This window comes from Esox lucius, chromosome 8 (assembly GCF_011004845.1).
Source record: "Esox lucius isolate fEsoLuc1 chromosome 8, fEsoLuc1.pri, whole genome shotgun sequence".
NCBI lineage: Eukaryota > Metazoa > Chordata > Actinopteri > Esociformes > Esocidae > Esox > Esox lucius.
In genome coordinates, this window is record NC_047576.1 from 9,638,180 (window position 1) to 9,652,221 (window position 14,042).

Below are 14,042 nucleotides of genomic sequence, written 5' to 3' on the forward strand. Positions count from 1 at the left end.
CACATTCCTGCCGTCTGGTAGATGCTACCGGAGCATCAGGGCACAGACTTCCAGACTCACAAACAGTTTTTCCCCCAGGCCATAAGGCTCCTCAACCAGCAACACTGATCAATGATTATATTGATCACATGAACATTTCAAATGCTCTGATGACTTTCTATGTACATTCAATGTACATTAGTATATTTTAATGTACAATTCAATAAAAAAAATTATAAAAAATCCCAAATACTTTTGATATCAATCGAAAATAAAGTGTTTAAATTTCCTTTATTTTATGGCCTGTTCAGTTTGTCCAACCAAAGTTAGAAAACTGATGTGTGTCTGCACACTGTACATGGCCTTGGTCAAAGCATAAAAGGCTACATAGTTCACTTGATGGCAGAAAACATGGATCACAGTAGTCAAAACGTAAGAGTGGGAACAAGTCCACTAGATGACAATAAACTGGATGAGACAAAAAAACCAATCTTTTCATTTAAATCTGGGTATTGGTGGCCTTTTATAAAGACTTTATAAAATTCAAAACAGTTTTATTTTATTTATTGTACATTTTTATTTTTGTTTGAGGCCTGAACATGATTAATACCATAGCCTGTAGGGAGCCAGGGTTGCCATGGTGAAGGAATGGAAAAGTCTTTGTGTTGTTTCTACCTGTGTGGCATAATAACATTTGCTCACGTCGCCCAAGTTTTAACTCTACCATGGCCCATATAAATCAAAGCCAAATATGCAACATGTGAAGTGTCAGTCTTATCCCATGAGCAGAAATAAAAGATCCCAGAAATGTGCAATTCTCACAGAAAATATATTTATCTCAAATACGTGCACATTCCTGTAATTTCAAATGTTAACTCAGTAAAATATTTGAAATGGTTCCATGTTACGTTTATATTCTTGTTCAATATAAAGGTAAATGTTTGTAGTGACATGGTCCATTCTATTTACTTTCTTCAGCAGCTTGTTGACACAGATACTGGATTGAAGGCCCGAAACTCATAAGGGCAAGTGGGTGAGTTTGTTCTGTATGACCCTGGGTGGGTAGAAAGTTGACTTATGGACTAATAATCAAAAATGTCCATTCTCTGTTCAACCTGGGAGCACATGGGCCTGCAAAAATAACTTTTCTTTTGCCCAAAAAGTGGAACGTCAATCTTTTAAGATTGCAATTCAATTTAGAAAACTCCTTGTTTGGTTTGGATTTGAAAGAGAGTTGGTAGCATTTATCAACAGGATGTCATTTTTCCTGTGTAGCAATTGGTGATTCTAGTGATCATTTTTCAATCTGAACTGTCTACCCATGACAAATGTTTTATTAAATACAATTTAAGGACAATATTTTAAAAACATAAAATCCATAAAATGTGAGCAAATGCCAACACAAGATATGTACAATCAAGGTCTCTCAGTGTTTGTTGTGATGCACTGTCATATTTTAACACAACATGTTTTCACATTAAACAGAAATAAGGAATGATTCAACTTATTAAAATCCCCTTTATTAAATCTAAATCCATCTAATCTGCATGGCCTATTTTCTACTCTTGCTCCTCCCCAAATACCTTCAACACTTGAAGCACCCTCCACTCAGTATAACAGACAGACTTCGCAGAGCCCTTATTAATGCAAGATGCTGCCACTCTTCACTTGGCATTTTTATAACGTGGCAGTGTCTTATTAAGCTATTGCCAATTTAATCTCTGTAAGAGGTTAGATGCTTAAATATTTTTGGTGACTGGTGATTTGGGTTTTAGAGAAGAAACAGGTAAGGTTTTTTTGGACATAATTCCATAATTAGTTCCGTCAAATGTGTTTGTGGAGCCTGTTGGGAACACAACCTGTCCTGAAATTGTGCCGGACCTCCGGATCCAGATTCGGGACCTGGCGACTCTTATCAGGCACCTTTTGGGACATGCACATAATTTGGCAGATAAGGTTTTCTGTCTGAATAAGTATAAAACGTGAGTTTGACCTATAAAGTTGTCAAAAATAATGAAAAAACCGCACTGCCTATTGCCTAGTCGTGTAATGGTGTTACGCGGCAACAGGGCGGTGAAAAGGGCACGTGTTTTCCAGGTGTGCTGGAATATTGATACTGAGCGTTAATAAGAAGAAATCTAAAAGAAAATCTAAAGCAGTCCAAAGAGGAGAGTTCAGTGGAATATTTTGTACCATTATACAGAAAGGTATACGAATTTTTCCAGTAACTGTGTGGCAGTGTTAATGATTATGATCCGACAATGTTGATATTATGGCTATTTATGGATTGGGTGCAATGCTTGAATTATAATCAAGAGATGAGTTTGGTTGTTGGTGCAAGTCCCATACATTAATAATATTGGCACAGAACAGTTTTGGCAGTGATGACAATTATTTGATGTTTTAAGGCATTGTGTTCATTATATTTAAAATGTCTACTTATCAGCACGTGCGTGAGGCTTTTCCTTCGGTTAATTCAGCACAGCGCTCCTGTTATAGTTCGTTTGATCCGGCACGTTGTTCATTCCAAAGATTTACAGGATCTGCATTCACTTTCTAATCCCGGATCTCTAAATTAACAAATTACGAACCTAACATAGCATAATATAGAACAACGTGAATGAATGATTATCCGAAACAGGCGTAAGTATCAACCTGTTGAGTTGCCTCTAGACATAATCTGTCAGGGGTGGATCCACAACACGTAATGCATGGAACTAACAATAACAGGGCTCAATACACCATTATTACATTTCATTTTAAGTGATGTTTTTACACTCATAGACTAGAGCACCATGCACAAGATAAAAGATGCGGCTAATGTCTCTTCACCTGGCATTCTACTAATCTGGCAACAACTGATTAAGTTATTGCCAATTGAAAATCTGAAAGGTTAGCAGCTGAGCAAAATAATTTGGAGGACGTTTTTTCAACCAAAACGAGATCTTTCAACATGTGTTGCTGATAAGGTAGAATATTGAGTTTTGCATGACACCTTTCAAATTTATTGGCTTATTTCTGTAAGAAGTGGGCAAAACCCCCTCACCTGAGCCTTTGTTCCTACAGTTAGGGACTGATTTTGGTTGGACACATCTTTTTAAACCTGCGGGCCCATCAGTCATAAGGCCTAGGGAATGTCTTGGGGACAGATTTTTCACAGTTATCTACTGGTCATTTGACTTCAGATTTAAATCAAATGAGTGAGAAACTACTGTTTATTTCTGTTTTATCTTGTTACACAACAGAAAGTATACATTTCCCAAGTACAGTAGTAGTCAGACCCAACATGAATCAAGTAGCCTAACATTGTATTTCTCAAGACTTTCATATCTATATAAACATACAATCATCTACAATATTAGTGATAACTGTTTATAGAGGAGCAAAAAAACTGTGGAAAATAATATAATGACCATTATTTTATGCAAGAAAATATGCAACGTCTATATTATTATGTTAGCAAGACATTCTGCAGTTGAAAGGTGCCAAGTTGGATCCTGTGAAAAAGAAAGCCAGTATGTATACTCATATTATCTTCTTACTGTTCCACTTCAGTACCAAGAAATACCTGGATCTGACTCTGCCATCCGACACAGAAATCCTGTTGAAAGACAGAGCAATGAAACATACCACAGAACAAACACGACCAGGCTTTGTCCTGGCAGACTACGTTGTCTTTGCTGCCATGCTGCTCGTTTCCATGGGAATAGGGCTGTTCCAAGCCCTGAAGAAAAGAACAGGTGATGCCAAGGTGGATGACTTCTTCATCGGTGGCAGAAGCATACCGGCTGTCCCCGTTGGATTGTCACTGTGTGCTAGCTTCATGTCAGCTGTCCAGGTCTTGGGAGTTCCAGCCGAGGCCTCCCTCTATGGGTTTAAATTCCTCTACATGTGTCTCGGACAGTCCGTCAACTCCTGCCTGACTGCATACCTGTTTTTGCCGGTGTTCTACCGCCTGGGTATCACCAGCACCAATCAGGTTTTGTTACCGTTCAACATTAAAATATCACCATAGAGATACCATGCACATACAAAACATGAACTTTCATTGCCTATATGTGCATGCAGTGCCAGCTCTATCCAGTAAGCATCAACCATGTCCTCTTAATGCCAGTGTTTTTGCCTTGCCCCATGACAACATTTGTGAATTTGCTTGAAATAATTTTGCGGCAGCATTTTCTATCGCTGCATTAAAAAATATTTACTGTTACTGACTGCTTTTATGGTATAATGAGTCTTTGCATTGCTGTAACAGTACCTCAAGATGAGATTTGGCAGAGGAATGCAGCTGCTTGGAAGTGTCCAGTTTCTAGTCTCAACAGTAAGTGAGCCAAACAATGTAAGGTGAGAGTATGAGAATGTGACTAACATACATTTGTGCTCATAAGTTTGCATACCTTGGCATAAATTGTGCATTGATTTTGAAAATATGACTGATCGTGCAATAAAAACTGTCTTTTATTTAAGGATAGGGATCATATGATGCCATTTATTATCACATAGTTGTTTGGCACCTTTTTAAATCATAATGATAACCGAAATCACCAAATGGCCCTATTCAAAAGTTTACATTCCCTTGAATGTTTGGCCTTGTTACAGACACACAAGGTGACACACACAGGTGAAATGGACAATTAAAGGTGAATTTCCCACACCTGTGGCTTTTTAAATTGCAATTCGTGTCTGTGTATAAATAGTCAATGAGTTTGTTAGCTCTCACGTGGATGCACTGAGCAGGCTAGATACTGAGCAATGGGGAGAAGAAAATAACTTTCAAAAGACCAGCGTAACAAGGTAATGGAACTTTATAAAAATATCTGAAGCTTTGCAAAAGCCAGTCAGTACAGAAATACAAGCTGCTCTGGAAAAAGACGGTGTGGTTGTTTCAAGGGGCACAATCCGACAATACTTAAACAAAAATTAGTTGCATGGTTGAGTTGCCAGAAAGAAGCCTTTTCTGCGCCAATGCTACAAAAAAGCCTGGTTACAATATGCCTGACAACACCTTAACACGCCTCACCGCCTCTGGCACACTGTAATTTGGAGTGACAAGACCAAAATAGAGCTTTATGGTCACAACCATAAGCAATATGTTTGGAGAGGGGTCAACAAGGCCTATAGTGAACAGTACCATCCCCACTGTAAAGCATGGTGGTAGCTCACTGATGTTTTGAGGGTGTGTGACCTCTAAAGGCACAGGGTATCTTGTGAAAATTGATGGCAAGATGAATGCAGGATGTTATCAGAAAATACTGGCAGACAATTTGCATTCTTCTGCATGAAAGCTGCGCATGGGACACTCTTGGACTTCCCAGCATGACAATGACCCTAAGCACAAGGCCAAGTTGACCCTCCAGTGGTGAACAGCAGAAAAAGGTGAAGGTTCTGGAGTGGCTATCAGTCTCCTGACCTTAATACCATCAAGCCTCTCTGGGGAGATCTCAAATATGCAGTTCATTCAAGACGACCAAAGACTTTGCATAACCTGGAGGTATTTTGGCAAGACGAATGGGCAGCTATACCACCTGCAAGAATTCAGGGCCTCATAGACAACTATTATAAAAGACTGCACACTGTCATTGATGCTAAAGGGAGCAATACACAGTATTTAGAACTAAGGGTATGCAGACTTTTGAACAGGGGTCAGTTCATTTCTTTCTTTGTTGCCATTTTCTTTTGTGTTTTGTGATTGTGCCATTCTGTTATGACCTACAGTTGAATGTGAATCCCATAAGAAATAAAAGATGTGTATTGCCTGCTCACTTGTGTTTCTTTACAAATGGTACATACAGTATATTACCAATTCTCCAAGGGTATGCAAACTTTTGAGAACAACTCTATATATTGAGGACAATGGAATATGTACAGTATATACATAGAAATACATTGACACTCAAAATAATGTATAGTTAAGGTGACATTACTTTGGTGTTGGGAAGTTTTAACCCCTGTACTATGGAAGCTCCCAGTTCCTAAATATGGAAGAAAATGCCCTAACAATGGCACTTTTAAGTTGTTATTCACCTAAATCTGTGAACCATTAAAGTTGCTGTCAAATTTCATAAATAAAAACCCTGTTGGTCAGGCTATGAACCGGGAAGAAAAATGAGTCAGCTCTGGGATAATTAAATATAGCTTTTTGCCAATTCCTAAATGAACACCATGCCTCAAGTGAAGCATGGTGATGGCAGCATCATGCTTTGGGATGCTTTTCATCTACAGCGGCTGGGCATCTTGTTAAACTTCAAGGAAGAATAGATGGTGCAAAATACCAGAAAATACTGCACGACAATGTGCTTCAGTCTGCTAAAAAACAAACACTGGGAGGAAATTCACATTTCAGCAGGGTAATGATCCCAAATATTACAATATAGGAATTGAATACTTATGTAAGAAATGTATTTCATTTTTTTTTCTTTCAAATATTTTCAAACAAAACCAATTTCACATTATAATAATTTATTCTGAGCATGAGTTTTAGTTCAGTAAAATTAAAGAATAGGTCAGCGATTTGAATACTTTTGCAAGACACTATCGTGCATAACATCACATTTATAATTGTATTTATGCTTTATACTTTTTTCAGCTTCTTTACACAGGAATAGTGATATATGCTCCAGCCTTAATCCTGAATCAAGGTATGAACTCAGGAGGAGCAAAATACTGTGTAATACGACTTTCCATATGGATTGCATTATAAATGCATGTAGAAACATGAGCAGTTCTAAGGACTTAGAAACGGCACTATACCGCCTGGTTGCTACTAATATGCTGTTTACTATCATCGTAACAAAATCTGTTTTAATTGTGTTCCAGCCACTGGGGTCAACATGTGGGCATCCCTCTTCTCAACAGGCTTCATTTGTACCATTTACACTACATTGGTAAGACTAAGAGAAAACCTCGTCAGGACTTCTGAAATGGACTGAATTACAGCAGGCTTTGAATCTGACTCCTGTCCCACCTGTTTGTCCTCTGCACCACAGGGGGGCATGAAAGCAGTAATCTGGACAGACGTGTTCCAGATCCTGGTCATGCTCACAGGCTTTGTCTTGATTTTCATCCGAGGCACTTTTCTAGTTGGCGGGCCAGCAATGGTTTTGGAGATTGCCAGCAATGGATCACGGCTGAACTTTAACGAGTAACAAAACTGTGTTTTATTTCTACTAACAATATCTCTTTCAGCTAATCATTATACGTTTGTTTTTTTCCAAACGAAGACACTTTCCATTACAACACCAACAATAACCACTCTTCTGCTCAGCTTTGACTTGGACCCAAGGAGGCGATACACGTTTTGGAGCTTCAGTGTTGGTGGCACACTGGTGTGGCTATCCATGTATGGGGTGAACCAAGCCCAGGTGCAGCGCTACATCTCCTGCAGAACAGAGCGCATGGCCCAGTTGTGAGTGCAGACGTCCGCCTTCAACAATCGCACATTCAGATTTTCACGCGACATACCGTTCTGGATTAAGGTCAGAAGCTCACGCGCAAATGTGTGTTTTGCCGTCTCCTCCGTTTCTGCAGGGCATTATTTGTCAACCAGGTGGGCTTGTGTCTGATCGTGGGCAGTGCAGTCACCTGTGGCATTGTCATGTTTGCCTTGTACTCCCAATGTGACCCTTTGAAGTCTGGAAAGATTTCAGCCCCAGACCAGGTGATTCTACATCACCATCTCTGACAGCCTATTTAATCAGTTACTGTAAACAGTTAATTACAGTTACTTAATCAGACAGGGATTCTGAAGGACCATATTAAAATGATAGGGACAAGTTTGCAAATTTTTCAGCATTCATTATTTAACCCCAAGTTAAAGACAATGGGCCCAATTCTCACAGAATCCTTTGTTGTTTCCGAGCTACATTTTGGTAACATGAATCCCTTGTTTCCCCTTGTAGTATATGCCATACTTTGTGCTGGACATCTTTCAAGACCACCCTGGCTTTCCCGGTATTTTCCTGGCGTCTGCATACAGTGGTACCCTGAGGTAGACCGTCAATGCCTGTGACACGCATCACATTGTATATAGTCAGCATATGACTGACACCACTGGTTACATTGTTGCTGGTAATCCAACACCTTTCTTTTGCAGTACCGCTTCCACCAGCATAAACGCCATGGCAGCCGTTACCATGGAGGATTTATTTAAGCCACATCTGGCCAACATGTCGCAGAAGAGGTTGATTTTAATCTCCAGAGGACTTTGTAAGCACAATTTAATGCTGTATTTTTTGTATCAAGCGTGCACCTCTCTCTATAATCAGAGTAGTTTGACTATTTACACACATCACTGTTTTTGGTTCCAGCTTTCATGTATGGGGGTGGATGTATTACCGTGGCTGCTCTTTTGTCTTTCTTGGACTGGGGAGTTCTTCAAGTAGGTCACCTCACCATATCTTATTCCTGGTCATGTTTAAAATCTCCATTGCCCAAGAAGCGAGATCAAGTACAGCAAACATTATTTTGGGTACAGCAATACCACTATACAAAAATGACAGAGACTAAATAAAGATCAAGTGTTAATCCAGTGTCCCCCGGCTCAGGGGTCCTTCACGGTCATGGGAGTGGTTAGTGGCCCGCTCCTTGGGGCTTTCATCCTTGGGATATTTGTTCCAGCTACCAACAGGCCGGTGAGTTGGACACATTAGAGATCGTATATGTTTTATAGTATTTGATGTTAGAGATCAGCTGATCCTATAGTTAGAGTAATGGTGGCGTCTAGCTATGGTTTGATTTTTATGTTCATAAGACTGTCCTGGTTTTTACAACTAATGCCAGTTTTGTTTAATTAAGCTGATTGCAGAGGATTTTAGAACTATTTTGCCTTTGTCTTCAGGGTGTGTTTAGTGGTGTGGCAGTGGGTTTTTCCATTTCCTTGTGGCTGGTCATTGGATCAATCCTCCATCCTCCCAGTCTGAAGACCATGGGAGTGCTGCCCACCTATACAGATCAATGTCCAACAAGGAACATCACAGTCAACATCACCCTCAACATGGACCCCATTTCCACCTCCACAGTGTCTTCCCTAGAACTGCATGGGTATGGACATAGGTTTCAAAATGGCTTTTCAGTTGTCCCTGTAAGAAAAAATAAATATCTTCCAGGGACAACCCTTTGGGTTCCGGGAAAACCTTTTGGTTCCCCGGTACGACCGTTTCGAAATTAAAATGCTGCTTAAGAACCCTTTTTGGTCACATTTGGTTCTGGGAGTATAGTAACACCAGTTCCAGTCAAAGCATTGTGTTGTCACCAATTATGTACCTCATAAAATGTTCCTATCTCAGTAAATCATTTCTTACTTTTGACTTGGTATAACATTGTATAACATGGTATAACCTTTGAGTGTTTTCCCAAGTTAGAAAACTGAACCTTGCAGATTAACGTAACATTTCTCTACAGACTGACAGGTCTGGAAAACTTTTATTCAATTTCCTACCTCTACTTCGGTGCTGTCGGGACATTGTCTGCGGTGTTGGTTGGACTAGCTGTGAGTTATGCAACAGGTAAAAAAAACATACTATTTAACATTCTTTAACATATTCTTCCAAAATATGCTAGTAGTGAAATATTTCATAGCCATTAGCTCAGGCAGACACATGCATAATTATCATTTTTGTTTATTAATAGGACCTACCGAGAGAAATACCATTAGCCCTGGCTTGCTCTGGTGGGACCTACAACAGAAAACCTTGAACTCTCAGATGGAGAATCCACAGATAATGCCTCTTAACTACATGCACAATGAAGATGTTGATCAAAAAGAGACCCTGAGCTCTACACTAAAATCAAACTTACCTCACTGTTCCCCAACAAAGTATAGAGAGCTTTGAAAGAGGAGTAGACATACAGCATATTGAAAAGGACAGAAATGGTCTTCCTGACACACAGCAGTTTAATTTAGGTTCTTTATCACCTTGCACATTACATGCAATGATCTGAAATAGCCAACAAGTGTTTATACAATGGGGAGAACAAGTATTTGATACACTGCCAATTTTGCAGGTTTTCCCACTTACAAATCATGTAGACGTTGTTATCATAGGTACTCTTCAACTGTGAGTGACGGAATCAAAAAAAAATTATCCAGAAAATCACATTGTATGATTATTAAGTAATTAGCATTATATGCATGACATAAGTATTTGATACATCAGAAAAACAGAACTTAATATTTGGTACAGAAACCTTTTTTTGCAATTACAGAGATCATAAGTTTCCTGTAGTTCTTGACCAGGTTTGCACACACTGCAGCAGGGATTTTGGCCCACTCTTCCATTCAGACCTTCTCCAGATCCTTCAGGTTTCAGGGCTGTCGCTGGGCAATATGGTCTTTCAGCTCCCTCCAAAGATTTTCTATTGGGTTCAGGTCTGGAGACTGGCTAGGCCACTCCAGGACCTTGAGATGCTTCTTACGGAGCCACTCCTTAGTTGCCCTGGCTGTGTGTTTCGGGTCGTTGTCATGCTGGAAGACCCAGCCACGACCCATCTTCAATGCTCTTACTGAGGGAAGGAGGATGTTGGCAAAGGTCTTGCGATACATGGCCCCATCCATCCTCCCCTCAATACGGTGCAGTCGTCCTGTCCCCTTTGTAGAAAAGCATCCCCAAAGAATGATGTTTCCACCTCCATGCTTCACGGTTGGGATGGTGTTCTTGGGGTTGTACTCATCCTTCTTCTTCCTCCAAACACAGCGAGTGGAGTTTAGACCAAAAAGCTCTATTTTTGTCTCAGACCACATCACCTTCTTCCATTCCTCCTCTGGATCATCCAGATGGTCATTGGCAAACTTCAGACGGGCCTGGACATACGCTGGCTTGAGCAGCGGGACCTTGCATACGCTGCAGGATTTTAATCCATGACAGCGTAGTGTGTTACTAATGGTTTTCTTTGAGACTGTGGTCCCAGCTCTCTTCAGGTCATTGACCAGGTCCTGCCGTGTAGTTCTGGGCTGATCCCTCGCCTTCCTCATGATCATTGATGCCACACAAGGTGAGATCTTGCATGGAGCCCCAGACCGAGGGAGATTGACCGTCATCTTGAACTTCTTCCATTTTCTAATAATTGCGCCAACAGTTGTTGCCTTCTCACCAAGCTGCTTGCCTATTGTCCTGTAGCCCATCCCAGCCTTGTGCAGGTCTACAATTTTATCCCTGATGTCCTTACACAGCTCTCTGGTCTTGGCCATTGTGGACAGGTTGGAGTCTGTTTGATTGAGTGTGTGGACAGGTGTCTTTTATACAGGTAACGAGTTCAAACAGGTGCAGTTAATACAGGTAATGAGTGGAGAACTGGAGGGCTTCTTAAAGAAAAAATGCAAACTAATTATTTTAAAATCATACAATGTGATTTTCTGGATTTTTGTATGTAGGAAAACCTGCAAAATTGCCAGTGTATCAAATACTTGTTCTCCCCACTGTATAATGTAACCAATTATGTTTTAATAAGTATATTTTGGGTGGGACATTTAAAAGGAAGTGTCATTGTTATTATCCATTTGATGTTTTTGGTGTCTATTTTCTAACACTTTAGATTTAAAAAGACACTGACTATGTGGTTAAAAGGGAAATCTACCCACAGAAACACAAAACTCCATTCAATTTGATGAAAGCCCATGTTCTATTTCTGAGTAAAATAACTTTATCCACCATGATTTAACCTCTAAGTACTCTAAATATACACTCAAATTAAATCTAATAGTCAGAATTTTATCATAGCAACTGTATAACTTCAGATCCTACTTACTGGAAAAATATGTCACTGTCCAAACACTTTTAGCATTCACTATAAGGGGATGTAGAAGACCTAGATACAAAGTAATTTAGAATGGGAGATTGCACATTTGAGAGTTTTATACAGATCATGTATTTGAAAATATTTGACCCGAGTCTGCATAGCAAAACTAACTCTAAGTAGGATGGGAATGTTTTAATTTTATTTTAGTAAGTTGGCAAGACCTGTAGAATGGCATCAATCAATAGGATTAAATATCACAGGTGATTTCAGTCATTGGTCAAAGAGACTTCCACAAAGGAGTTCATTATGGTTCTTTCTACATGCCTTATCAGCTGCACACACCTGCAATTCCAACTATGGGTGATGATTAATATGAGACTCAAAGAGATCTTTTGCAGCCAAAGTGTTGACCATTTTAAATAGTCATAAATGTGCTTGCTTCCTAGTCTCCTTTCCACCTGAAATTAAGTATTATCATATGCATACATGAAAACAAACTGTACCAAAGAAAGGACATCCCAACAGGAATTAACTATTTTGCCGCCACCTGGCTTCAGTGGCGTCAAACCAGGGGGAAAGGGGTACTAAGTATTAAGGGCCCTAATGTGTAGAGGCCCTCGAAAATGTCTGAATCTTGAATAAAGAGGGGAGGGGCCCTCAGAGACCCCCTATGTACAGAATGTTGTGCTACACCCCTGCTTGGCTTCAGTACAGATGGAAAGGAGACAAGATGAATCATCAGACTATTGAGATGCAGCTTTATGCTCAGGGAACTTCTTTGATATCCAGGCATATTGGATGCCAAAGTGTCTTTGCATGGGTTATGTTATTGAATATTTTGTGTCTTCTGTCGAGAATATAAATGTTATGTCTATATCTTACATAAATATATACAGAATGAAATAATATTGCATAATAAAGAAGATACCATGTATTAAGAGTGTAACTATCTGGATAAGAATATGTTTACGGTACTTATAGACAAACGTCGCATTGCCTTTCCATCAGCGATATACTTACCATCGATTTTGCTGTTGGCCAACGCGGCTGTCAAGCAGGTTCCACCGAAGGAGGAGTGTTTGCAGGTTTCCCGCTCTTACCTAATACTAGATTGATGAATTAAGGCATTAATTAGGATATACCATCAACTGGTAGTCTTGGTCATCATTAAGTACCAATTGAGAAGTTATTACAATTCCCTAGGATATAACCTGTTCGCCCATCAATGCCACCACTAGACAGTTCCTACCAGCATACACTAGGTTGAATTGTGCGTGGTGACAAGTGAGACATGAAAACAACCCTATTTTTGTGCAAACACGCATTGGCTTTTTCTGCTTTCCGGCCTACAAGTGTCATTCAATAGAATATGCTCTCAGACATATTAATAAAAACACATGCAATCTTAAATTATGATCAGAATGTTTCGTTTATTTAAATCACTGGAGATCAAACAAGTATTTCTCATAGAGCCTAAACGTTTTTTTTTTATTGATAATCTTTGATTCAGTCCACAGTTTCCGTCTTTGGTCTCCTTTTGAGGGAAATCCACTTAGCTGGTATTATATATAAACTAAACTAAGTCCGAGTAGTGGAATAAAATCTGCTGTCGACATAGCAGTTGCTGGTGGTCTTTCGTGCGAGACGTCTCCCAACTCCTTCACCATTCTTCCGCTGCACGGTTTGAATCCTCGTCTGCCACGGCACAGTCCAGTCGTTGAATACCAGGAAGTGCCAAGTCTCTTTGATTCAATTTATCGAGAAAAGATGAGAGGAGACGCTTATTTAAGTGGTCTGTAAGGGTTCTTTCTTCGTCAAGTGGTTCGTTGGCAACATTTGTATCTAATTCGTCTAGTGCCTCAGACCTCGTGTTGGGGATTTGTGGTGAGGCTCCCGAATCGTTGGGTGACAAGCCGTTGATATATTCCTCCTCCCCAGACTCTTGGCCTGTCCTTCTCCCGGTATCTGTGGCAGATTCCGACTCCATTCGTAGAGAATTCAAGCTCGCTTGCAACGCAGCATTTTCCAGCTCTTTTAATCTTTTGCTGTGTGTTGTGCCTGCGTTATAAGCAGATTCATTTCCAGACAACTCTACGTCGTTGTCGAGAGCTTCTTCAGCTGGCTCCATACCGCTCTATATGACGTAACGAAGGTAGTCCATAATACGCCTGCTCCCACAATTTCATTGTTTAGAATGTCGATATGGCAAGTTAGCGATTTGTGGTGTACATAAAAATAGGGAGTAGCTTAGGTTAGTATTTCTTAAAAGAAAATAGTGTTTATAATTTTCAGAGTCATTCTGATATGAACATGTTGGTGTTAGGAAACTA

At 39.9% G+C, this 14,042-nt stretch overlaps 1 protein-coding gene across 3 annotated transcripts; it reads left to right on the plus strand.

Annotated features, from left to right (window-relative positions):
• The first annotated feature begins 1,602 nt into the window (after window positions 1-1,602).
• slc5a5 (solute carrier family 5 member 5) lies at window positions 1,603-9,963 on the plus strand. Of its 3 annotated transcripts, none has more exons than XM_020049361.2 (15): window positions 1,603-1,765; window positions 3,535-3,958; window positions 4,235-4,300; window positions 6,566-6,617; window positions 6,796-6,863; window positions 6,966-7,120; window positions 7,244-7,384; window positions 7,507-7,636; window positions 7,878-7,966; window positions 8,072-8,184; window positions 8,286-8,356; window positions 8,523-8,609; window positions 8,816-9,018; window positions 9,379-9,482; window positions 9,607-9,963. In XM_020049361.2, the coding sequence occupies exons 2-15, from the start codon at window positions 3,599-3,601 to the stop codon at window positions 9,807-9,809; spliced, it is 1,842 nt and encodes a 613-aa protein (XP_019904920.1). In that variant the 5' UTR covers window positions 1,603-1,765; window positions 3,535-3,598; the 3' UTR covers window positions 9,810-9,963. The 3 variants fall into 3 exon arrangements, with proteins under 3 accessions (XP_019904920.1, XP_019904921.1, XP_010869735.1); XM_020049362.2 differs by lacking the exon at window positions 1,603-1,765 and adding an exon at window positions 1,835-1,961; XM_010871433.3 differs by lacking the exon at window positions 1,603-1,765 and adding an exon at window positions 2,505-2,622.
• The last annotated feature ends 4,079 nt before the right edge of the window (window positions 9,964-14,042 follow it).

Excerpts from the sequence above, each read along its gene's own strand:
- slc5a5 (XM_010871433.3), top strand. The coding sequence starts at position 2,600 with ATGAATGATTATCCGAAACAGGC. Across the intron at positions 4,301-6,565 it reads TCCAGTTTCTAGTCTCAACA|CTTCTTTACACAGGAATAGT; the intron begins GTAAGTGAGCCA and ends TACTTTTTTCAG. Across the intron at positions 6,618-6,795 it reads AGCCTTAATCCTGAATCAAG|CCACTGGGGTCAACATGTGG; the intron begins GTATGAACTCAG and ends ATTGTGTTCCAG.